The 27,224-nt window shown below is 43.1% G+C and overlaps 1 protein-coding gene across 3 annotated transcripts in view; it reads left to right on the top strand.

The window, feature by feature from the left end:
• The window catches only part of VWA5B2 (von Willebrand factor A domain containing 5B2), an 87,655-nt gene extending 60,474 nt beyond the window's left edge, over positions 1 to 27,181 (top strand). For all 3 annotated transcript variants that reach the window (XM_044288707.1, XM_044288708.1, XM_044288709.1), the window contains 4 exons: positions 5,242 to 5,319; positions 24,463 to 24,520; positions 24,609 to 24,729; positions 26,569 to 27,181. In XM_044288707.1, coding sequence (XP_044144642.1) covers positions 5,242 to 5,319; positions 24,463 to 24,520; positions 24,609 to 24,729; positions 26,569 to 27,174 — 863 coding nt within the window. In that variant the 3' untranslated portion in view covers positions 27,175 to 27,181. The remainder of the gene's footprint in view (positions 1 to 5,241; positions 5,320 to 24,462; positions 24,521 to 24,608; positions 24,730 to 26,568) is intronic.
• Positions 27,182 to 27,224: the final 43 nt, after the last annotated feature.

Below are 27,224 nucleotides of genomic sequence, written 5' to 3' on the forward strand. Positions count from 1 at the left end.
TGCTATGGGTAACTAACCCAGTTCTACTTTACACCAGTTTGATAAATTACCCCAAAAGGACCCTATAGTGTCTACAGCAATTATAAAGTCCCCTAGAGTGCCCCCAGTATTAATAACATCCTATATTGTGCTCCAGGTAATAATGCCTGTATAGTGTCCCCAAAAATAATGTCCCCTAATAGAAATGCCCCCACACTACCCCCATATAGTAATTTCCCCCACACTACCCCATATAGTAACTTTCCCCACAGTTCCCCATATAGTAATTTCCCCCATCAAGTAGTGACCCCCCACACTGCCCCTCATTAAGTAATTTGCCCCCACACTGCCCCTCATTAAGTAATTTGCCCCCACACTGGCCTTCATTAAAATTTGCCTCCACACTTCCCTTTATTAAGTAATTTGCCCCCACAGTATGCATTTCTCCACACTGCCCCCACAGTATTCATTGTCCCCCACACTAGTAGTTTGCCCCCCACATAGTAGTTTGCCGTCACTGTCCCTTCGGTAATATTCTCCTGTGCCCCCGAGGACACACAATAAAAATAAAATAAAAGCTAATACTTACCTGTGGCCCAGTTGGCGCTCACTTGTAGATGGTGCAGGTGCGCTGCGCACACACGTCAGTGTTCTGCGTCCGGGCACAGGCGCGCAATGACGTCATCACACCCCCCTGCGCCTACTAGGCCTGAAGCCTATAGCAGTGATCGGGAGGCAGGGAACTATGTATTCAAGTGAATAGTTGCTATACAATGTACAGTGATGTGCTTGATATGTTTTGAGGAGCACTCTGATCTCTTCCAACAGCCCCGGTGCCAAGAGTCGAACCTCCAGATATTAATGACCTATCCTGATAGGCCATCAGTATTGAAAAGGGTTATCTGGGAATTTATATTGATGACTAGTGTTGAGCGAACTTGTGTTTTAAGTGCAGCGTCTAAAGTTCGGGTTCTCGAAGAATCGCATTATGGATTCCGCTACCACGGACCATAACGGAATTTAGAATCCATAACGCGATTCTTCGATAACCCAAACTTTAGACGCTCAACTTAAAACACAAGTTCGCTCAACACTAGTCATCAATATAAATTCCCAGATAACCCTTTTTAAAGTTCTGGGAGTTCAGCGGAATCCATAATGCGATTCTTCGAGAACCCGAACTTCTGCCATGACTAATTCTTTCAGCCGCATCTCTCTAATAAAACACAAGTTCCCTCAACACTATTGATGACCTATCCTGTACACTGGTGACTTCAAACGCCCAAATCAAAAGCAGCTGAGATTGCACCAATCAACAGCTTGGTTTCACTATGTGCAAATAAAGAAACACAAATCCTGACGATTCAGTGAATAATTCAAACAAGTGAACAAAAATTCAAATAAATGAGGATACCGTATCCATCTGCAGCATCAACGAGAAGATGTCTATAAGATGATATAATACAATGATAAGAATCGGGGATTGAAACAAATATTATAAGCGCATAACTTCATAGTCACGATTCAAACCCCTAGGTTGTAAGGTATCTGAAGTGTGAATCCAGTAAGCTTCTCTCTGTAAAAGGAGTTTTTTAATGACACCACCTCTCTTAAACCTAAAACCTGGAACCTCAATTGTGATACTGTGTGTCCACATTTCTCAAAATGATAAGGTAATGGTAACAATACATTCTTCGTTGTAATTGTGGACTTATGTTTCCCTATCCTATCCTTAACCGCCTGTATAGTTTCACCTATGTAGGCTAAACCACAAGGGCATTTTATCATGTAGATGACATTAGTTGATTCACATGTAAAAAAGCCCCTGGCTTTAAATGCTTGTCCCATGTGTGGATGGTAAAACTCTGTGCCCTTGATAATATTAGAACATTGGAAACGGTGGAGGCAGGGGAATGTGCCCCTCTTCACTGTTCCCAATCTGCTCTGTCTCGTAATTGTTCTAGGACTGCCCAAGTCTGCACGTACTAATTTGTCACAAAAGCTAGTTTTTTTTTTTGTTACAAATCAGGGAAGGATTTTTGAAATTCCTCCAATCCCGGGTATGCTTCAGACAATATATGCCAGTGTTTCCTCACTATTCTGTCAAAACCTGCATTGAATGGATGACATTTCCACACAAATGGAATCCTTTTTTGTTTAACCTCTGCTATGGCAGGGGACTGTAGATCTGAGTTTACTTGATCCAAAACTGATCTGGGGTATAATAATTGATGCTGCAGATGGATACGGTATCCTCATTTATTTACATTTTTGTTCACTTGTTTGAATTATTCAATGAATCGTCAGGATTTGTGTTTCTTTATTTGCACATAGTGAAACCAAGCTGTTGATTTGTGCAATCTCAGCTGCTTTTGATTTGGGCGTTTGACGTCACCAGTAAATCACCTGTATACTTGCTATATAAGATGGTATTGAACACTTGATCTGATATTGATGACAACTCCTTTAAAGGGGTTCTCTAGAAATAACTTAAAATGGCCACGATCAACCTGTCCTAGAATGTGAGCAGGACTGGTTGCCTCCAATTCCAGAGCTGCCTAGAGTGGTGAGGGGGCACGGCTTCAGTGCACACTACTCTGTGGCACTTACATATACTACACACTGGTGAGTATTACTGTCAGGCTGCTCAGCTATGATGGCAAATAATGGGCAGGATTGTATCATTACCACTCCGCACACTCAGCCGCTTAAGCAACTCTGCAAGTGCTGGCAACCAGTCCTGCTCACATTCTAGGACAGGTTGCTGTTGGACACTTCAAATCATTCCTGGATCTCCTGTCAGCAGGATCAACCCTATTAAACCAGGCATACTGTCTGGTAGGATTGATCCTGCTGATTATAATGATACCCGTCCTATGAAAATTGGTTGCGATGTTTCAGAGAAAAATACTTTTATGCTTTAAAGCTTTCTTTGGGGCATATAGCGGTTCACAACGCATGGGTACCAGCCGAGAGCACAACATTTGTGGACACTGACCCATTGTCACAGTGGGGAGTGGGGGGAACCCCCCACCGTACAATGTGGAGCAAACAGGATAGCAACTAGGCCAGGACACTGGGGATAGGGAGCACGTCACCTCCTGTTGCTCCCCTAATCCTCGCCCTTTCTCCTTACCGTATGAGTGGACCTGGATGGTAGGACGGCTCATACCCAGGAACCTCGTACCCTGTGTCGCCCTGATAATTCTTCAAAAAAAAAAGAAAGGGCTGAGATGACCTGTTCATCCCAGACACGGATGAACAGGAGTCTCACCGGTCTAGCTGCAAGAAAAGGGACAGGCAGTGCACAGCAATTTAATCGTCAGGCTAGAGCCCAGAAACAACACTCACTTACCTGCCGCGGTAACAACGACAACCGGAGCCCCATGCGGACAGAATGAATGGCGGCCCCCAGCAGAGCTGTACACTGACTTGTGGTTCCCCCTCTGGGGAACCCTGAGACCCCCTTCTGGAGGCACAACACACAGGGAACATGTGTAGCAAACATGCTGGACTACAGACACCAACAGACCAGACATGTAACAACCACTAGACAAGACAACAACCACCCATACATAAACATCACTAAACATATGCAAGGGTAGTGAAGGGAAGGTAGACAACAGGATGACATCGATGTCCTACTAGGTGGCCCTCAAGGACTGGGCAGATAAAACACCCAGGGAAGGAGCAAAGCTCCAGCACCAACAAAGGCTGGAGTACAACTGACTCTAGGCTGGAAGCCACAGGTGATAAAACCCAAGTGGCCACACCCAGCCAGGAAGTAAACCCCTCCAGCACCAGACAGGGGAGAAACCAGGAGAAGGGGAGCAAAGCCCATACATGCTGCGACAACAGCACTTTGCCCCTGGCAACTAGTATGTACGGCTAATGTGTCACGGTGCACAACAAAGACTATGACACCCATTCACTTGAATGGGTCAGCGCTTTGCAAGATTGTTAGGTCCATATATATTTGGACAGATAAAAATGTAAACATGTAATTTTTGTTCTGTACATTACCACAATGGATTTTGAACAAAACAATTCAGATGCAGTTGAAGTTCAGACTTTCAGCTTTAACTCAGTGGGTTGAACAAAATGATTGCATAAAAATGTCAGGAACTAAAGCATGTTTTAAACTCAATCCCTTCATTTCATGTGATTAAAAGTAATTGGACAAATTAAATAATTGTAAATAAAATGTTATTTTCTAATACTTAGTTGAAAACCCTTTGTTGGCAATGACTGCCTGAAGTCTTGAACTCATGGACATCACCACACGCTCTGTTTCCTCCTTTTTAATGCTCTGCCAGGCCTTTACTGCAGCGGTTTTCAGTTGCTGTTTGTTTGTGGGCCTTTCTGCACCAAACTGTAGATTTTGCCACTCCTAATAGTGTAGCAATTTCTCGGATGGGTTTTTTCTGTTTTCGCAGATGAAGTACAAGGCTTGTTTCACCTGCATGGAGAGCTCTTTTGACTGCATGTTTACTTCTCAGCAAAATCTTCAAAATGCAAGCACCACACCTCAAATCAACTCCAGGCCTTTTATGTGCTTAATTGAGAATAAAATAATGAATGAATTGCCCACACCTGCCCACGAAACAGCCTTTGAGCCAATTGTCCAATAAATTTTGGTCCCTTTAAAAACAGGGTGCCACATGTAAAGGAGCTGAAACTCCTCAATCCTTCATCCAATTTTAATGTGGATACTCTTAAATGAAAGCTAAACGTCTGGACTTTATGTTCATTATATCACTATAACTTGTGTCAGTGTCCAAATATATATGGCCCTAACTTTATATTTCGCCCCGCAAAATATTAAAACATGTTCTATTTTTTTGTGGTGCGGAGGCACGGATCAAATTCCAACAGGAGTGCTTCGTAGTGCTTCTGATCTGTGCCTCAGTTCCGTATCTTGCGGATTGTGGACCCATTTAAGTCAATGGGTCCGCATCACTGATACGGAGTGCACACGGCTGGTGTCTGTATATTGCATTAGCCCTTATGCAAATGAGAACTTCAGTGTACTGAGGGGCGTGGCCAACACTGGAAAACTGAGGAGCTGGGCAGCACTGAGTGCCTAGGCCGTGTCCCTCTGAGGCAGGGATTTGGAGAAAGAGGGAATTTTCTGTAATCAGATATATTGTAAGGCTATTTTATCTTCACTTGTACTATTGATTTATGAAAAAAATATAAAATGCAGTGAACATTCGCCTGAAAAAGCAGCTGGTAAACCCTCTACATTTTTTGTTGTAACAGCCAGATCCCCAGTTCTACCATCTTCCCCACCAAGAATATCCTCTGAAAATGGCTTTGAGAAAACTGCAGGCCAAGAAGGTGGGTTTATGGAGAAAGGCAGCATTAATTATGAGATACCATATATTTTCATTGTATCTTGTGCCACCTCAATTACTTTCTCAGTATGTTTTCTTACATTAACCCCTTAAAGGGATTCTGTCACCAGGTTTCACCCCCTCCAGATAGAAATATGGTTATGTTCATGGAGCTTTAACCATTCCTAATGTGGTCTTATAAATGTAATCTGTAGGCTCATTTTGCTAAAAATACGCTATTACCAACCTGTCATTCATAAAAATAAGGTGCCCAAGGGGATGTAAATGGATCCAAGCTGCCGCCCGCACCCGCCGCAGTTCGTGCCCAGCTCCGCCTTTCCCGACCTCAGCGCCGCCTCATAATCTTCTGTGACGCCTCCCGCTCTCTCTCCCTCCCTCCTCCCTCCCCCCTCCTCCTGCTGTAACATTGCTGTGACGCCTCTAGCTCTCCCTCCCCCCCCCCCTCCTGCTGTAACATTGCGATGTTACAGCAGGAGGAGGGGGGAGGCGTCACAGCGATCTTACAGCAGGAGGAGGCAGAATCCCTTTAAGGACATGGCCATATTTCACCTTAAGGACCAGGCCATTTTTTGCAAATCTGACCAGTGTCACTTTGTGTGAATAACTTTAAAATGCTTTGACTTATCCAGGCCATTCTGAGATAGTTTTTTCGTCACATATTGTACTTCATAACACTGGTAAAATGGAGTAAAATATATATTTTTTTAATTTATAAAAAAAATACCAAATTTACCCAAAATGTGGAAAAATTAGCAAATTTCTATTTCTCTACTTTTATAATAGATAGTAATACCTCCAAAAATAGTTATTATTTTACATTCCCCATATGTCTACTTGATGTTTGGATCATTTTGGGAATGCCATTTTATTTTTTTGGGACGTTACAAGGCTTAGAAGTTTAGAAGCAAATCTTGAAATTTTTCAGAAAATTTCTAAAACCCACTTTTTCAGGACCAGTTCAGGTCTGAAGTCACTTTGTGAGACTTATTTTAGGGTACATATGATTTTTGGTTGCTCTATATTACACTTTTTGTGAGGCAAGGTAACAAGAAATAGCTGTTTTCGCACCGTTTTTATTTTTTGTTATTTACAACATTCATCTGACAGGTTAGATCATGTGATATTTTTATAGAGCAGGTTGTCACGGACGTGACAATACCCAATATGACTTTTTTTGGTTATTTGTTTTACATAACAAAGCATAAAAAAAAAAATATTCTTTAGTGTCTCTACATTCTGAAAGCCATAGTTTTTTTTTTTTTTTTTTGGGCGACTGTCTTGTGTAGGGGCTAATTTTTTTCGGGATGAGATGACTGTTTGATTGGCACTATTTTGGGGTGCGTATGACTTTTTGTGATGTAAGGTGACAAAAAATTGCTTTTTTTACACGTTTTTTTTTTATTATAATTTTTTTTTTACGGTGTTCACCTGAGGGGTTAGGTCATGTGATATGTTTATAGAGCAGGTTCTTACGGATGTGGAGATACCTAATATGTATACTTTTTTTTATTTACTTAAGTTTTACACAATACCAGCATTTTTTAAACAAAAAAAATGATGTTTTAGTGTCTCCATATTCTGAGCCATATTTTTTATTTTTATTTTATGGGCGATTGGCTTAGGTAGGGGCTTATTTTTTTTGCGGGATGAGGTGATGGTTAGATTGGTACTATTTTGGGGGGCATACTCCTTTTTGGTCACTTGGTGTTGTACTTTTTGTGATGTAAGGTGACAAAAATAGCTTTTTTTTACACAGTTTTTAAAAAATGTTTATGGTATTTATCGGACAGGGTGGATCATGTGTTATATTTATAGAGCTGGTCATTATGGATGCGGCGATACCTAATATGTTTTTTTTTTCTGTTTTTCATTATAAAATAAGGGGAAAGGGGCGTTTTTTTTTTCTTTTTTACTTTATTAATTTTATTACTTTATTAATTTTATTAAAAACATTTTATTTACTTTTTTTTTTTCTTTATTTCTGATGTTCACTTTTGGGGGTCTGATCCCCTCTGCAATGCATTACAATACATCTGTATTGTAATGAATTGCCTGTTCCTGTACTACAGTGAGTAGTGCACAAACAGGTTGCCTAGGAGACCCAGCCTGAGGCTGGATCTCCTCGGCTCCCGTAGAAGGCAGTTCTCGATGCCGTGCAAGGCATTGGGCAGCCTCTGCACGGCATCTGGCTGCCTTATGAGACATTGAGTCCCCGCCACAGCAGCGCGGGGACTCGATGTGCTCCCTCAAACACAAACCCCTTCTATGCCGCTAAGGGGTTAATCCGCCGCGATTGCTGATACGGGGGGGGAGGGGGGGTCACAGGACCCCCCTCGGCATTGACCCAAGGTGCCTGCTCAATGATTTGAGCAGGCACCTTGTTCCAATCACCGCCCTCCGCCCTGTGTCCTTAACTTCCTAAGGACACAGCCTTATTTCACCTTAAGGACCAGGCCATATTTTGCAAATCTGACCAGTGTTAATTTACGGTAAGTGGTGATAACTTTAAAACGCTTTTACTTATCCAGGCCATTCTGAGATTGTTTATTCGTCACATATTGTACTTCATGACAGTGGTAAAATGAAGTAAAAAAAAATATCATTTTTAGTTATAAAAAAATACAAAATTTACCTAAAATTTTGAAAAAATAGCAAATTTCCAAGTTTCAATTTCTCTACTTCTATAATACATAGTAATACCTCCAAAATGAGTTATTACTTTACATTCCCCATATGTCTACTTCATGTTTGGATCATTTTGAGAATGACATTTTATTTTTTGGGGATGTTATAAGGCTTAGTAGTTTAGAAGCAAATCTTAAAATTTTTCTGAAATTTTCAAAAACCCAATTTTTAGGGACCAGTTCAGGTCTGAAGTCACTTTGTGAGGCTTACATAATAGAAACCACCCCAAAAATGACCCCATTGTATAAACTACACCCTCAAGGTATTTAAAACTGATTTTACAAACGTCGTTAACCCTTTAGGTGTTGCACAAGAGTTATTGGCAAATGGGAATGAAATTTGAGAATTTTAATTTTGGGGCAAATTTTCCATTTTTTCCAGTAACAAAGCAAGGGTTAACAGCCAAACAAAATGCTATATTTATTGCCCCGATTCTGTCGTTTGCAGAAACACCCCATATGTGGCCGTAAACTACTGTACGGGCACACAGTAGGGCGTAGAGGGAAAGGTGCGCCGTATGGTTTTTGAAAGGCAGATTTTGCTGGACTGGTTTATTTACACCATGTCCCATTTGAAGCCCCCCCGATGCACCCCTAGAGTAGAAACTCCATAAAAGTGACCCCCATCTAAGAAACTACACCTCTCAAGGTATTCAAAACTGATTTTACAAACTTTTTTAACCCTTTAGGTGTTGCACAAGAGTTATTGGCAAATGGTGATGCAAATTTGGCAAAAAAAATGTAATTCTCAAATTTCATTTTAATCTATTTTTTCCAGTAACAAAGCAAGGGTTAACAGCCAAACAAAATGCTATATTTATTGCCCCGATTCTGTGGTTTGCAGGAACACCCCATATGTGTCCGTAAACTACTGTACGGGCACACAGTAGGGCGTAGAGGGAAAGGTGCGCCATGTGGTTTTTGGAAGGTTTTGCAGGACTGGTTTATTTATACCATGTCCCATTTGAAGCCCCGCTGATGCACCCCTAGAGTAGAAACTCCATAAAAGTGACCCCATTTTGGAAACTACGGGATAAGGTGGCAGTTTTGTTGGGACTATTTTTAGGGTACATATGATTTTTGCTTTATCTATATTACATTTTTGTGAGGCAAGGTTACCAGAAATAGAAATTCTGAAATTTCATCTCCATTTGCCAATAACTCTTGTGGGTTAACGAATGTTTGTAAAATCAGTTTTTGATACCTTGAGGGGTGTAGTTTCTTAGATGGGGTTGCTTTTATGGAGTTTTTACTCTAGGGGTGCATCAAGGGGGCTTCAAATGGGACATGGTGCAAAAAAAAAAGGCCATTAAATCTGCCTTCCAGAAACCAGAACGCCGTATCCTTTCCTTCTGCGCCCTGCCTTTTGGTCATACAGCAGTTTACAACCACATATGGGGTGTTTCTGTAAACTGCAGAATCGGGGTAATAAATATTAAGTTTTGTTTGGCTGTTAACCCTTACGGAGATGTCACCATCACCTCTCAGGATTGCAGGATGGTGATTGGTGGTGTATTATCACACCACCGATCACCATCCTGTTCCGGGTTATCGGGTCCTCAGAGACCCGAATAACCTGGAAACGCAGCAAACTGCAGGTCTGAATTGACCCCCTGGCACATTGGCCCCAGGTGCCTGCTCAATGATTTCAGCAGGCACCGGGTTCCGATCAGGACATCAGGGCGTACCTGTGTGCTTAAGAGGTTAATGTTAATATATAAAAATGTAATACTATCCAATTTTCCTGCTGAACATAAACACACTAGTGAAAGATGGTAATGTGAATGAGACCTAAGGGCAAATTTTTGAACGCCCCACTCCAGCAAAATCTTCGCAGCTCCAACTCCTGTGATTAGTCAAGATTGTTCTCTCAGACGAGGCCGGCCAGCTGCTCCGTCCATTCCCTACAGTGTCACTGTATATAATGTCATTGTATAATACCGTTGCCCTGACAAAAAAATGTGTTAGTTCCTCCTCCTGGGTGGGTCCCTTTTGAGTTCAGGCCCCAAAGCAGCCGCTTATGAAACAAGATTCCCGGTAGTCACGTGTTCGACATAGCGGTCACATGATCGGGAGTCCTGGAACAGCGCAAACACCCTCAAACACATGACAAGTCATGTGATAGAGCGCCCAATCTGTATCCTGGCAACCCTAGGTCCTAAACCAAAACTGATGTGTTGTAAAGGACCCTATAAGGCTGAGGATAAATTTCATTATGGGAGCAGAGTAAGGTAAATTTCAGTAGCGCCACTCACCTCACCAATAATAATATCCAGAATATAAACATAGTACACAAAAAATGCAGATAATGGCCCATGTACCAGCAACACAGGAACCTGCCAACAGTAGATACATTATATACAGTGTAATGCTGCAATGGCAATGATTGTAACCCAGCTGGACTATGTTCTGGGCAAATGAGTGGAATGTGTGGAATGAACCATGAATAGTTACAGATCCCCTCACATACTGGCGGAGCACCACCAAACCCGTGAGTGGAGGTGTATCGAGTGCCTCTACAGAGAAAACGGGGCAACATAAGACTAAATAAAGACACAGGGATCAGACAGAACAGCCCCACATCAAAAGCCACATAGTTGTGAGCGTCACCCCGCACAATACCCAATGGTTTCCACCAATAGGATGTACTGGTGATACGCACACGTCTTAATATGGAAGGGGAATACTAAGGCCGACATACCATCAACCCCGGTCAAGGGGAGGTGGAATATATCGGCCCCTGCCTGGTCTGGGCCCAACTCCAAATGAAGAGCACCCCTACCCTGCCTATTCCCAACTTTATCCTATAAATGGCTTGGGTTTCAGGGCCAGTCAGATCCTGTGAGATAGCATAGAGTTTCCCCCCATGGCATCCCTCATCTCCCTCCATCCATACGAAATGTGCCGCTCCTCAGGAAGAGGGGATCATAAAATTGGCAAAAAAAAGTGCCTAATGTCACCACAACATGAATCTCTCAGTACACATATCGAGCACGGGTGAAAGAAGAGAACAACTAGTATAGCGAAGTATTCCAACTGTCAGGTTCCCTGGTCGCTCATATTGGGGGCTGCATATAGTTCTCCACTCAGGTTACATCTGGTAGCACAATCTAAAAGTGATAAAAGAAGAAGAACAAAAAAATCAATGAATTTATAATCGCAATGGTACATCGGGTACTGAAACTTAAATCACACTAAAATATCCCAATCCCACATCCTGGGTGGCGATTAGAAAAGGGAGCCCACCTTGAACTCCCGGTTGAGACCCATGGGTTCAATGGTGTCAAGTTCGAAAATCTATCTGAGTTCCAGACGCTTCAGTAATCGTTCCCGGTCCCCCTCTCTGTAGTGGGGGAATACCGTCAATGATTCTGAACCTCAATTGCGGAACATTATGTCTGTACCTATAGAAGTGCTGTGGGACAGGGAGTTCACCCTCCACGTCCCCTGATTGACTCTGCATCTTTGATCTTTGTGAACAGTTTCAAAATGGCGTATCTGTGTTCGTTAATCCTTAATTTGCAGGCCTGTGTGGTCTCACCCACATAGATGAGGCCACATGGACACTGCAATGTGTGGATTATGAAGTCAGAGGAACACGTATAGAAACCCCTAATGTCATACTTTTTCTGTTCTTGAATGGAGCTAAACCGCGAACGGGCTCCTGCCGTGGCATTCTGAGGTGTTCATACTCTGTGTAAAACGGCACATGAAAAATCCTCAGCCACGTGAACTGTGGTGCAGCCTCCCATTGAACAATAGGAGGTGGTTTCAGCGCAGATGCTGAGCAGTATTTACACGAAATCCGCTCTGAAATCCCTGCCAAAAATGAATTGTGTGAACATACCCTAAAACATCTCACAGCTGAGAGGTGGATACAATTGTATTTAATACTAATAAATTATGGATGTGGAGGGCACTCTAATATCCCTGGCTGTATATAATTGTATAGTGCGAACATATATTTCTTTCTTTAGATACTTTTTGGTATGTTCAAATATATGTGACAATACAAATATAACTTAATACAGTATACATTTATTTGTTGAGATACTAAAAAGATTTTATGCGCATATTATCAAAGGTACACTTGCTGTTATTATAAAAAAAAGTATTTTAAAATCTATTTTCATAATGGTTAACTTAAGATAAAAAAAAATGATAATAAAAATTAAAAAAAATAGGAAACATTTTTAGAAAAGAAAAAAAAAAAGTGAAAAGGTACATGATAGTTATTTTATAGAACAAGTCATTTAAAAAAAGAATCCACTTCATAAGTTTTCCGTCCACTGATTTTGTAGATTAATAGTCTTTGTACATATATCCAGTAGATGGCACTGTTGCTCTCAAGACAGAAGGTATGTAGCGATTGCAATGCAATAACATCTATTTATGGATGTTTATACATATTAGTCTTTGATAAACTGGGATAATGAAATCCCCTGATATAGGTATAGTTATTAATTTAATTTGAGGTTCAAATGGGGTATCAGCCGAAAGCTATTTGAATAAAAAAAAGGGTGCTATGTTTAGGTAGAATGGGATATACAAATAGAATGAGCTATATTAAACATGTATACATGTTTAATATCTCTCAGGCAGTTATATTAACCCTGCAAAAGGACTGAGCAATCTGATCTGGTTCAACTGGGAGCATCATACAACGAAAAACCCGGCACCTCTGCATCCATCCGGAGGAGAAGACACCGCTGAAGCTCCCGCTTACGTGGGATGCCACGTTAGGAGCTGGTGAGCACAGCGGTGAATACGAACATACATCGCAGTAGATGACTCCAGATCCATGCAGCATCCACGGGACAGGTAACGTTACAATATAAAGACTGTAAAGAACCAAGATAACACAGAAAGTATTTGAACTTTCACTGGCAGAAATCAATTATTGGTGCATGGATGGGGAGATAAAAACTTTTTGGATATACTAGTCGCATTCTATTTGTATATCCTATTCTACCCAAACATGGCTTTTTTTTTATTCAAGTAGCGATCGGCTGATACCCCATTTGAACCTCATAAATTGAGGTAATAACTATACCCATAAATAGATGTTGTTGCATTGCAATCGCTACATACCTTTTGTCTTGAGAGCAACAGTGTCATCTACTGGATATATGTACAAAGACTATTAATCTACAAAATCAGTGGAAGGAAAACTTTTATGAAGTGGATAAAATAAATAGTTTATTTTATATAACAAGTCATCATCATTTTACCTTTTCAATTTTTTTTCTTTTGTAAAAACGTTTCCTATTTTTTTTTTCAGTTTTTTTTTTATCTCAAGTTAAACTTATTTAAGTTAATTATGAAAATATATTTTAAAATGATTTTTTTTTATAACAGCAAGTGTACCTTTGATAATATGTGCATAACATCTTTTTAGTATCTCAACAAATAAATTTATACTTTCCCTTTCGCCCATGACAGCACCCTTGAGAGACCGCCTCCATCCAGGACAGGAAACAGGAACTTTCGTGGAGAGCTCATAAGGAGGAGCATGGCCCCGAGACCACCAGTTCCTGTTTCCTGTCCTAGACAGAGGACGGTTCGTGGAGAGAAGAAAAGAAAAAGCTAGGCTGCAGGGCCCCGGAGGAATTGTGTTAAGAGTGGGGTTACCTGTTCCGGCATAAGTCTCCTCTTGGAGCCGCCGGCCGGAGTCTGGTGCTGCTGCTGGGGTCTGGCTTACGCTCCGCTGGCGATACTCTGCAGTCCCGGGCTCACCGAGAGGTGCGTTCGGCACGCCGGTCCTGCCCGACAGTGCTCAGGCGGGCCGGGGCCTTCTCCTTTGCCGCGCGCAGGGGGAACTAAAAATCTCGCGATGCGGCGAGATCCGGGTCTCGGTAGAGACTTCCGTTTTTTTGGAACGCACGCACGTGCGTTCCGGAAGTAGGAAGAGCCTTCTCCTACTTAGGCCGCAGAAAGTTTCCAGCAGGACCCGACCGAGGACTTCGGACCCACAGGCGCACGGTCAGCAGCAGCCCAGCCAGCCAGCCTTACAGGAAGCCACATTTCCTTGGATCCGGGGAGTCACTCTCTATCCCACAGCAGTATGGAGGAGGAGAGTGCCTTACGCGCCGATCAACAGGAGGGTCATGAGATCAGACCGGTACTCCTGGTGGGGTAAGGGGGATCATTCCCCACCATTTATTTCATTTTTTAAGCTAAATCTCCTTTCCCTCTTGTCTCTTCCTGCATTTAGACTACAAAAGAGGGCCCTAGAAAGGCAATTTCAAAGACCAGAGGGAAGGAGTGTGCCATCTGTAAAAAGAAACTGGCCCCCTCTTGGTTGAAAAAGTTATGCCAAAGTTGTATTGAGAAACTAGTGGAGGAGGAGTCCCCATCCCTTTTACACAGTATTAGGGAGATGGTAAAGACGGAGGTCTCGGACTCCCTGAAGGATTTCAAAAAGAGCTTTCCCGCTGTAGCCTCTACCTCCCTGGGAACCAGACCAAGCACGGCTAATAGATCTGACTCAGATCCCTTAGAGGAAAGCGATACGGGAGAAATCCTAGATAGCCCAGATTCGTCCCAGGATGAAGAATCCACGGGCAGGCCACTCTTTTCCCCCGATGATACGGAAGCTTTATTAAAAGCAGTTCGTGCGACTATGAAAGTAGACGAACCCAAAGACCCAAAATCCGTTCAGGATATCATGTTTGGTGATCTCGGGCAGAAAAAATCTAGGGTATTTCCCGTTAACGAGAATATTAAGTTTTTAATACAGAGGGAATGGAAAAGACCCGATAAAAAGTTTTTTGTGCCAAAAAATGTAAAAAGAAAATATCCCTTTGACGAGGCAGACTCAGCAAACTGGGACAGACCCCCTAAATTGGATGCACCTGTTGCAAAAATTTCAAAAAAATCGGCCCTTCCGTTCGAGGACTTAGGTTCTCTTAAAGACCCTATGGATAAGCGAGCAGAGGTTTACTTAAAAAAAAGTTTGGGAGACCTCAGCTCAAGCATTCAAACCAAATATTGCCACCACATCCACTGCTAGGTCTCTGAAATTATGGCTAGAGGAGTTAGAATCTCACATTCAGAACAAGACCCCGAGAGATCAATTGTTAACCGTTTTCCCCACTCTACTTAAAGCAGTAGACTTTATTTCTGATGCATCAGCCGATGCTTTAAAATTAAATGCTAGATCAGCCGCTCTTTCAAATTCAGCCAGACGAGCTATTTGGCTAAAAGGTTGGTCGGGAGACACGGGATCTAAAAATAAGCTGTGTGCAATTCCTTGTCAGGGCGATTATCTTTTTGGATCCGTCTTAGACGACCTTTTGGATAAAGCCTCGGACAATAAAAAAGGATTCCCTGTCTCCAGACCCCCGAAAAAACAACGTTTTTTTCGCAAAAACAAGAAAGATTTTTTTAGGGGGCAGAGGAAAGACTTCAGAGCTGACAACAAGAATAGGAAAAGCAAGGGGTTTCTCTTCAGTTCCCAATCCTCCTCAACCTCTAAACCATCACAGCAATGACGGTTTCTCTCCTGTGGGGGGCAGACTTTCTCTCTTCCTCTACGCCTGGGAGAAAATCTCCTCAAGTCCCTGGATTTTAGGCGTTATAAAGGAAGGGTTTTGTCTAGAGTTTGTCTCCCGCCCACCGGACAGATTCAAAATCACAAATTTTCTAGGAAACCCGGGGAAAAATCTAGCCTTACAACAAGAGATTGTATCCCTACTTCGGAAGAATGTTCTAATCCCGGTGCCGGAGGCAGAGAAGGGCGAGGGTTTTTACTCCTCCCTTTTTCTGGTCCCCAAACCGGATGGAACATTCAGAACTATTATAAATCTAAAGGATTTAAATCAATTCCTCTCTTACAAAAAATTCAGAATGGAGTCAATCCAATCAGTCATAAAACATCTGTTCAGGGGCTGCTTCATGGCTACGATAGACGTAAGAGATGCGTACTACCACATTCCCATTCGGCTAGACTGTCAAAAATTCCTCAGAGTCGCGGTTTCTATAGGAGGTCACATCCAGCACTTACAATACACAGCCCTTCCCTTTGGGATTTCTCAAGCTCCCAGACTTTTCACGAAAGTCATGGCAGAAGTCATGGCTCATGTAAGGGAAAAAGACATTTTATTAATACCTTACTTAGACGACCTCCTGGTGGTAGCAGAGTCAAGATCCATTCTAGAAGCGCACCTCAAAAAAGTAGTGCAGATCCTAGAAGACCTCGGCTGGCAAATAAACGGAGAAAAATCCCATTTAATTCCTTCCCAAGTTTGCATTTTTTTAGGGATGATGCTGGACTCAAAAAAACTACTCTGTATTCTACCCCAGGACAAGATTCAGAGATTAATACAACAGGTTCAGTCCCTGATATCGGCAGAGAACCCTACTATCAGACAAGCAATGGCGGTCTTGGGCAGAATGACCTCAACTATACCAGCGGTCAGTTGGAGCCATCTTCACTCCAGACCCCTACAGTGGCAAATTCTGAAGGAGTGGCAGGGTTCCCTCCGCCCATTAGATACACCTTTCACACTCACCCCCCAAGTGATCCAGTCCCTTCACTGGTGGCTGAACCCCGTAAACCTGTCCCAGGGGCTCCCTTGGTTCCAACAAGACTTTGTTACCCTTACCACCGACGCAAGTCCTTCCGGGTGGGGGGCCTGTTGCCAAGGGGACTTAAGACAAGGTGTTTGGGAAAGAGAGCAGAGTCTAGACTCCCAAAACATGAGGGAACTGAGGGCGGTCTTTTTCGCCTTAAAAGAGTTCCTTCCTTTACTACAGGGAAAGTCTATAAAAGTTTTTTCAGACAACGCCACAGTGGTCTCCTATCTGAACAAACAAGGAGGAACCAGATCAGAAAATCTGATGCGGTTAACAACGGATATCTTTTCCCTTATAATTCCTTCTGTGCCGTCCCTTATGGCAATACATCTAAAAGGTTCAGAAAACAAAGTGGCAGATTTCTTAAGTCGAAATACACTAGACCAGGGGGAATGGTGTCTGAACCAAAGGGTGTTCGATCAAATAATTCGACTTTGGGGTCGTCCTCATCTGGACTTGTTCGCCACCAGAGAAAACAGAAAGTGTCATCGTTTCTTTTCCCTCAGCACGAGAGATTCACCAACAGGGATAGATGCCTTCTCCCTTCCCTGGCCGAACCAGCTCCTCTACGCCTTTCCTCCGTTAAGGCTTCTTCCAAGATTTTTACAGAAGCTGAGACAGGAAAGAACAACAGTGATCTTAATTGCTCCTTTCTGGCCCAGAAGAACCTGGTTCACCTGGTTGAGGAAGCTATCCTTGACGGACCCTTGGATTCTCCCGGAGTGGCAAGATCTTCTATCCCAAGGACCAGTCAATCATCCGAGTGTGAAGCAGCTACACCTAACAGCATGGCTCTTGAGGGGGAAATCCTAGAAAGTAGAGGACTCTCCAAGAGCGTAGTTTCCACTTTACTATCCTGCAGAAAGGATGTCACCTCCTCTATTTATCTCAGGATTTGGAACACCTTCCAGAAGTTTGCCAAGGATCCAGTGAATCCTTTGAATCCCCCACCTATGTGTAGGATTTTAGATTTTTTGCAAGCTGGACATGAAAAAAATTTGAGGCCAAGTACTCTGAAAGTACAGGTATCCGCTTTGAGTGCGTTCTTTGATTCTTCCATCGCTAGCCACCCGTGGGTCCGAAGATTCTTTAAAGCCATCAGCAGGCTTAGGCCTATACCTGGACCTTCAATTCCCCCCTGGGACCTCAACTTGGTCCTTACTAGCCTCACAGAACCTCCCTTTGAGCCACTTAAACAGTTACCTATAAAGATCTTGTCTTTCAAAATAGCGTTTCTTGTCGCAATTACCTCAGCAAGGAGGGTTGGTGAGATTTCGGCCTTCTCTACCTCGCCTCCGTACACTAACATCTTAGATGATAGGGTTCTCATTAAACCAGACCCTTCCTTCTTACCGAAAGTGGTTTCTATGTTTCATAGAACGCAGGACATTATCCTTCCTTCCCTGTGCCAAGATCCGAGAAATGAAAAAGAGGAAAAACTGCACTGTTTAGATGTAAAAAGATGCCTATCTCATTATCTGGAGGTTACTAGTCAGTGGAGGAAAACCTCAAAACTCTTCATTCAGTTTAGTGGGAAAAATAAGGGCCTCCCAGCCTCTTCTAAAACCCTTTCCAGATGGATCGTAAGAGCCATTAATTTGGCCTATTCTTCAGCTGGAAAGGCGCCCCCGGGGGGCTTTGGTGCTCATTCTACAAGATCAGTCTCCACCACTTGGGCAGAAAGGGCTGACGCTACCCTAGAACAAATTTGTAGAGCAGCCACATGGCAGTCGCCTAGCACCTTCTTCCGTCACTACAGATTGGACCTAGGCAATAGAGAACAGCTAGCCTTCGGTAGGAAAGTCCTCCAGGCGGTAGTCCCACCCTAAGAAATAAAGGGATTTCTATTCTAATCGTCTCTCAAGGGTGCTGTCATGGGCGAAAGGGAAATTTAAGATTACACTTACCGGTAATCACTTTTCCATAAGCCCATGACAGCACCCGGGTTTATTCCCACCCTGATATTCATATTAAAAAAAAAAAAAAAAAATAAAAAAAAAAAATATATAAAAAATATATATATACATATACAAAAAAAAAAAAAAAAAAAAAAAAAAAAAAAGGAGAAGAGTGTGGTCTAGGACAAGTTCTTGCGATTAACTGGTGGTCTCGGGGCCATGCTCCTCCTTATGAGCTCTCCACGAAAGTTCCTGTTTCCTGTCCTGGATGGAGGCGGTCTCTCAAGGGTGCTGTCATGGGCTTATGGAAAAGTGATTACCGGTAAGTGTAATCTTAAATTTCATACCGAAAAGTATCTAAAGAAAGAAAAATATGTTCGCACTATACCATTATATACAGCCAGGGATATTAGAGTGCCCTCCACATTCATAATTTATTAGTATTAATTTTGCCTTGCAACATTAGGGTAAGTTGCGGGGTGAGCACCGTACCATAGTTTTCCAAACCCGGTGTAGCCACTGACCCATTGACAATTGTATTTGCACGCTTGGCAGCCTGAAAAAATCTACCCACTATGATTCATTGTAGCTGCTGCTTACAGTCCGGTCAATAAATATTGGGACATCGACATAATTCTAACATTTTTGGCTCTATACACCACCACAAGGGATTTAAAAGGAAACAAACTAGATGTGCTTTAACTGCAGACTGTCAGCTTTAGGGCTCTTTCACACCTGCGTTCTTTTCTTCCGGCATAGAGTTCCGTCGTCGGGGCTCTATGCCGGAAGAATCCTGATCAGTTTTATCCTAATGCATTCTGAATGGAGTGAAATCCGTTCAGGATGCATCAGGATGTCTTCAGTTCCTGGACGGAACGTTTTTTGGCCGGAGAAAATACCGCAGCATGCTGCGCTTTTTGCTCCGGCCAAAAATCCTGAAGACTTGCCACAAGGCCGGATCTGGAATGAATGCCCATTGAAAGGCATTGATCCGGCCTTAAGCTAAACGTTGTTTCGGCACATTGCCGGATCCGACGTTTAGCTTTTTCTGAATGGTTACCATGGCGGCCAAGACACTAAAGTCCTGGCAGCCATGGTAAAGTGTAGCGGGAAGCGGCATACTTACCGTCCTGTGCGGCTCCCGGGGTGCTCCAGAGTGACGTCAGGGCGCCCCACGCACATGGATGACGTGATCGCATGGCACGTCATCCATGCGCATGGGGCGCTCTGACGTCACTCTGGAGCGCCCCGGGAGCCGCGCGGACTGTAAGTATACCGCTCCCTGCTCCTACTATGGCAACCAGGACTTTAATAGCGTCCTGGGTGCCATAGTAACACTGAAAGCATTTTAAAGACGGATCTGTCTTCAAATGCTTTCAGTACACTTGCGTTTTTCCGGATCCGGCGTGTAATTCTGGCAAGTGGAGTACATGCCGGATCCAGACAACGCAAATGTGAAAGAGGCCTTATTTTGAGGGTATTTACATCCAAATCAGGTGAACAGTGTAGGAATTACGACATTTTGCATATGTGCCTCCCACTTGTTAAGGGACCAAACGTAATGGGACAATTGGCTTCTCAGCTGTTCCATGGCCAGGTGTGTGTTATTCCCTCATTATCCCAATTACAATGAGCAGATAAAAGGTCCAGAGTTCATTTCAAGTGTGCTATTTGCATTTGGAATCTGTTGCTGTCAACTCTCAAGAGGAGATCCAAAGAGCTGTCACTATCAGTGAAGCAAGCCATCATTAGGCTTAAAAACAAAACAAACCCATCAGAGAGATGGCAAAAACATTAGGCGTGGCCAAAACAACTGTTTGGAACATTCTTAAAAAGAAGAAACGCATCGGTGAGTTCAGCAACACCAAAAGACCCGGAAGACAATGGAAAACAACTGTGGTGGATGACCGAATAATTCTTTCCCTGGTGAAGAAAACGCCCTTCACAACAGTTGGCCGGATCAAGAACACTCTCCAGGAGGTAGGTGTATGTGCGTCAAAGTCAACAATCAAGAGAAGACTTCACCAGAGTGAACAGAGGGTTCACCACAAGATGTAAACCATTGGTGAGCCACAAAAACAGGAAGGCCAGATTAGAGTTTGACAAACGACATCTAAAAAAGCCTTCACAGTTCTGGAACAACATCCTATAAACAGAGGAGACCAAAATCAACTTGTTCCAGAGTGATGGGAAGAGAAAGAGTATGGAGAAGGAAAGGAACTGCTCATGATCCTAAGCATACCACCTCATCAGTGAAGCATGGTGGTGGTAGTGTCATGGCGTGGGCATGTATGGCTGCCAATGGAACTGGTTCTCTTGTATTTATTGATGATGTGACTGCTGTCAGCAGCATGAATTCTGAAGTGTTTTGGGCAATATTATCTGCTCATATTCAGCCAAATGCTTCAGAACTCATTGGACGGCGCTTCACAGTGCAGATGGACAATGACCCAAAGCATACTGCAAAGGCAACCAAAGAGATTTTTAAGGGAAAGAAGTGGAATGTTATGCAATGGCCAAGTCAATCACCTGACCTGAATCCGATTGAGCATGATTTTCACTTGCTGAAGACAAAACTGAAGGGAAAATGCCCCAAGAACAAGCAGGAACTGAAGACAGTTGCAGTAGAGGCCTGGCAGAGCATCACCAGGGATGAAACCCAGGGTCTGGTGATGTCTATGCGTTCCAGACTTCAGGCTGTAATTGACTGCAAAAGATTTGCAACCAAGTATTAAAAAGTGAAAGTTTGATTTATGATTATTATTCTGTCCCATTACTTTTGGTCCCTTAACAAGTAGGAGGCACATATGCAAACTGTTGTAATTCCTACACCGTTCACCTGATTTGGATGTAAATACCCTCAAATTAAAGCTGACAGTCTGCAGTTAAAGGGCTTCTGTCACCCCCTAAAGTCCATTTTTTTTTTTTTGGCTAATTAAAATCCTTATACTGCAATTTTTCAATATATAGGGCTCTTACCCTTTTCTGTTGGCTAGTTTCTTTAAAAACGTCACTTTTCTAATATGTAAATTACCTCTCTACCAGCAAGTAGGGCGTCTACTTGCTGGTAGCCGCCGCATCCTCCTTTAAAAAAAAAAACGCCCCCTGCCCCTGCTGATTGACAGGGCCAGGGAGCACTCTCCTCCTCCGGCTGGCCCTGTCTGCAATTCAAATCCCGCGCCTGCACCTCATTCGGCGCAGGCGCTCTGAGAGAAGGACGCTCGCTTCCTCAGCGCGCCTGCGCCGATAACGTCACCCGAAAGAGAAGACGTCATCGGCGCAGGCGCACTGAGGAAGCGAGCGCCCTCTCAGAGCGCCTGCGCCGAATGAGGTGCAGGTGCGGGATTTGAATAGCATTGGCAAGAATAGCATGACCATCATTTTTTTTTTTTTTTTACCGGGCGAGCACTGCACTCTTGGTGCAGTTCTCTAGCAGGCACTTCCAGCATTACATGTTGTTGTACATTGGGCACGTGATCCTAGCCCTGCTTAAACCCACAATGCTCGCTGGTTGTGTACATCTTCGGCAGTGTGCAAGCATTGTGGTTGAAATGAGGCTAGGATCACATGCCCAATGTATCAGAAATGTACACATTTGAACGCAAGTTAAATGCATGTATACAGCTGTATTTGCAGTCCATGTGAGGACTGTGCTTTTTATGTTTTATTCCCAAAATCGGAGAAAATCCTAGCACAGAAAAGCAGAATGTGTTAGGAAAGGGTTTCCTACTTTTCATTTAAAGAGGTTGTGTAAAATCGTAAAAAATTTCATTTAATTGTGTAAACTTCATCTAGTCTCCTACAGTGTAATGGTGTATTTGTTAACTTTTCCTTAGTCTTCACTTTGTTCTCCATTGTTTACAACCCGAATTTCTGGGTTGTGGGTGTAGATGAGTTGTGTGCCGCAACATCAGCCAGAAATGTAAACGCCTACTTTACACCTTTCACTAACTCCATCAACTACACCCTCCATCATCCCCTTGCGGTCTCTTCCTAATGTTTCCTCCCACACAGCTTTCATAGGACAAGCAGTCATACTCCGCCTACCCTACTTGTGGATTAAGGATGTCCACCAGCCCATTCCAGGATCACACAGGTCTGACATCATGTCAGTTCATAATACATTTTGCTGTAACTATGGTAAATTGAGTTACCCACATCCATTTATGCATCTTTTATTTTTTTAAATAGTCATACCAGTTGCCTAAAACTAGCCAATAAATATTAGAAAGTAGTGAAAAAAAACGACATGGATGTAAGCCATCTGGTCCTGGTGCATTATTTACATTCAATATTTCTAACTTTGTTTAGACCGTATCCTGAATGAGTTAGGCCTCTTGCACACGGCTGTTCCAAGCCCATTCAACTTGAATGGATCCAAACTTGAATGGGCCCGTGATCTGTCCGCACCGAGGCCCGCAATATGGGCAACGGCTGTGTGCAAGAGGCCTTAGAAAGATGCACTGAGAATTGTGTTTGTAACACTGCTAGGTTTTTTGGGTCGGAGATATTGAAGAGCTTTCCTCAGGATAGGTCATTAATATCAGTTTGGTGTGGACCCAGCACCCTAACTTATCAACTGTACAGCGTACGGAAGGCCAGTAGTTTTCAGTGTACTAAGCACCTGTTCACCTTGTGCTGGGTGCCAGACCCTCACGATCTGACTAAACCTAACCTATCATGAAGTTAGGGTGGCAATATTTAAGTACTGAAAAACCTCTTTACTATAAATTAGGGCCGCAGCTAACGATTATTTGAATAATCGAGTAGTTGTCAAAAATTTCATCGATTTAATCGGGGAATAAACACCAATTACAAAACAAAGAGGTTTATATGATTTTACTTGAAAAATTATGTTCAAAGGCGATATTAAAACAAATTGTGGATGGCACTGTTATGGGGGACCTGTGGAGGACGCACTGTTATGGGGGACCTGTGGAGGACGCACTGTTATGGGAGGGGGATCTGTGGATGACACTATATAGCATCTTATGCTATGTGTCATCCACAGCTCTCTCCCATAACAGTGCCATGCACAGATCTCCCCCATAACAGTGCGTCCTCCACAGGTCCCCCATAACAGTGCCATCCACAATTTGTTTTAATATCGCCTTTGAACATAATTTTTCAAGTAAAATCATATAAACCCCTTTTTGTCATTTTGGTCCCTATTGACTATAATGGAGGTGGGGGCGGAGGCACGGCGAGAGGTTGCCAGAATAAATGTCGGATATGTCGTAGTTTTATTCCGGCAGCCTCTTGCTGTACGCTGCAGTGCCTCCGCCCTGCCCCCATTATAGTCAATGGGGACAGAGCGGCAGTCCGGGGGCACACGTTCACTAGCGGCAGGACGGATAAGACAGGCTGTTAACCCGACGGCGCAGCCTGCCGGAGGTCCGTGATGCTAGTGTGAAAGCCTTATTCTTAATTTTTTTTTATTACATGTATGAAAAACAAATCAAAAACTGATTGCACCCGCACAGAATTTTTTTTTTAATACTGAACGCATTTGCAGACAAAATGGACTGAGCTTGTGTGCAAAACCATCATTTTTTTTCCTGACCAGACCCTGAGAGAATCCGTAATGCTTGTGTGAAAGAGGCCTAAGGGTGTAGTCACAGGCAGATTTGTTGCAGAATATTCTAGGGCAGGGGTCAGCAACCTTTGGCACTCCAGCATGCTCTTCTGAGAAGAGTAGAGGAAGTATGCATGCGAGAGTGCCGGAGGTTGCGGACCCCTGATCTAGGGTCTGCAGAAACAACCCCCGTCACATACATGAAGTGGACTTTTCAGTTACAGAAATAGCTGCCGCGTGTTAATACATTCTATTGCCAGGGAGTCTTAGAATTAACACGTGATTAGTAATGTATTTACTGTGTAAATGTGAACTGACGTTCATAGGTGGATACACTTCTATTTTCATTTAACACTAAAGGAGAACTTCCTAATCAAAGCTTTCTATTGTAGGGCACATTATTGGCCCACTTACGTCACAGAAATTGTCGGATAGCTGCCTAAACACAAGGTAAGTGGTTATAGATGGCATCACATGCATTTCTGAATTATGGTCTGATTTTATGTTTGAATGTGACCTTTGTTCCATCTCGCTATAGGGTTAATGCGGGTAAAAGGAAAATCCGCAGTTTGTCTGGAAAACTATCCCCCTTGAAACCCTGTTTAACTGGAGATAAAGAGCCAACATCTGAACTTGTGGTTCAGGACTATCTACCCCTGGTAGGTGCTCTAAATGTTAGTCTATCCATAAACACATTACATGTGAGTCATTGACCTGCAGATTATGGTGGGACCGGCTGCCTGAAGGCCCCTTTACATGGCCAGATGTAGCAATCGATTGTCAGGAAGGAAGCGTTCCTGCTTGTCAGTAGTGACCACAGCATTTACATACAGGTGAAACTCCAAAAAAATTGAATATTGTGCAAAGTTCATTTATTTCAGTAATGCAACTTAAAAGGTGAAACTAACATATGGGACTCATTACAGGCAAAGCGAGATATTTCAAGCCTTTACTTGTTATTATTTGGATGATTATGGCTTACAGTTTATGAAAACCCCAAAGTCACAATTTCAGGTCCCCTTCGCTCAGGGGGCTATGGATTAGTTAGCTGACTAGAGTGTGACACTTTGAGCCTAGAATACTGAACCCTTTCACAAAATTCTAATTTTAAGCTGCATTACTGAAATAAATGGACTTTTACACGATATTCAAATTTTTCGAGTTTCACCTGTACAGTATGGGGAGGAGCGATCACTAATGCCATCGCTCATCCTCACAGAGAATCATTGTTTGCAGGCAGCAGTTTTGTTTAGGCTACTTTCACACTGGCGTTTCTGGGTCCACTTGTAAGATCCGTTCAGGGATCTCACAAGCGGTCCAAAACAGATCAGTTTTGCCCCAATGCATTCTAAATGGATAAGGATCCACTCAGAATGCATCAGTTTGCCTCCGATCAATCACCATTCCGCTCTGGAGGCAGACGCTGCTTGCAGCGTTTTGATGTCTGTCTGACGAAACTGAGCCAAACGATATGGTGTAATTGAAAACGGATCTGCAATATGGTGCAATTGAAAACGGATCCGCCTCCCATTGACTTTCAGTGTAAGTCAAAACGGATCAGTTTGCATTATCATGGTAACGGATACAAGCGTTTGCATTATAGGTGCGGATCCGTCTGTGCAGATACCAGACGGATCCGCCTAACGCAGGTGTGAAAGTAGCCTTAGATGGCGCGATCTGCTGCTGGCAGATGATGCAGAGAAGCAGAGGTACGGTCTTGCTAAGATTTGCTACTTCCTCTGCAGCAAGTGTCACACAAGGTGTTAGTCTGTCAAAATGTTATATTAAAAAGACCAAACCTGTCTGCATATTGGAGGACATACTAAGACCGGAGTACCATGTGAGTGGTTCATGTGCCATAAAAAAAATAAAAAATCTGCAAAACACTGATACCAGCCAAGTGCATGCCGCCATATTATTATTTTTTTACTCCTGTAGAAATGTCCTATCCTTGTCCGCAAGGCAGACAAGAATAAGAGATTCTATTTTTTGCAGGGCAGTGTGTGCAGACAGCATACAAGTTTGCTGTCCACATATTTTGCAACCCCCTTTGAAATGAATGGGTCCACATTCAATCTGCAAAAAATGCAGATCAGATACGGACTGAATCTACGGCATTCCGTATTTTGCGGACGGAACAGCTGGCCCCTAATAGAAGAGTACTATCCTTGTCCGTAATGCGGACAATAATAGGACATGTTCTATTTTTTTTTTTGCGGAACAGAAATAGAGGAACGGAATGCACATGGATTAACTTCCGTTTTTTGGGGGACCCATTGAAATGAATGGTTCTGCATATGGTCCGCAAAAATGGTGCAGGGGCTTCAAAATATGTTTCTCACATATGAATTCACTGCTCAGAGTATTAGAGATAGTAGGCCAGTATTTAAAGGTCCAGTACCGGTTGTGCAAACAATTTCAAAGGTAAAATTAATCTTTAATTTGAACATATCCTATTTTGTTCTACCTCTTATTTACACATTTTATTTTTTCTTTAGATTAAATTGCAGTCGCCTGAGGGTTTTTTCAACTTAAACAGCTGCTTTTCCAGTGTTGTTCAGATCTCACTTCAGCGTTTACTCCGCGCTTCCCCATTCACCTGTCATCGTGGAAGCCTTAGTCCAGTGTCTGAGCCTTGCCCAGTAGAGCATGGGGACTTCATCGGAGAATCACAAACTTGCAAAGGAGGATCTCAACCACAGGTTCCAATGATAAAGGATACTTCACCTCTGCCTGTCTATGCCACATCTTGTCCTGAAGCTCTTTGCCATCAAGCAGACAGTGGGCGAGGATCAGAGACAGATCCATGTGACACTTCACCATGTCCTTCAGAGACTGGCAATGAATTGGATACAGATCTTGAAGGATGTTCTTGGGCCACTGCCGTAGCGCTAGCATGGCTTGAGCATCGTTGTGCTGGCTACTTTATAGAATGGGAGCTTCTGGCAGCAAAGGCAGAGGGTTGGCTACGAGCACAGACCCTTCCTGATGGTCTACAGTTGCTTGCTTTAAAAGGGGCTGCTCGACAGCTTTTCTTACTTCTCCGTCACTGGGATGAAAACCTCAACTTAAATATTCTCTGTTATAAGCCAGGTGATGTGTGAAGTGATCAACTTGGTGTCTTAAAGGCAATGACCAAAGCTGGCTACTGCCT

The sequence above is a fragment of the Bufo gargarizans genome, chromosome 4 (genome assembly GCF_014858855.1).
Source record: "Bufo gargarizans isolate SCDJY-AF-19 chromosome 4, ASM1485885v1, whole genome shotgun sequence".
Lineage (NCBI taxonomy): Eukaryota > Metazoa > Chordata > Amphibia > Anura > Bufonidae > Bufo > Bufo gargarizans.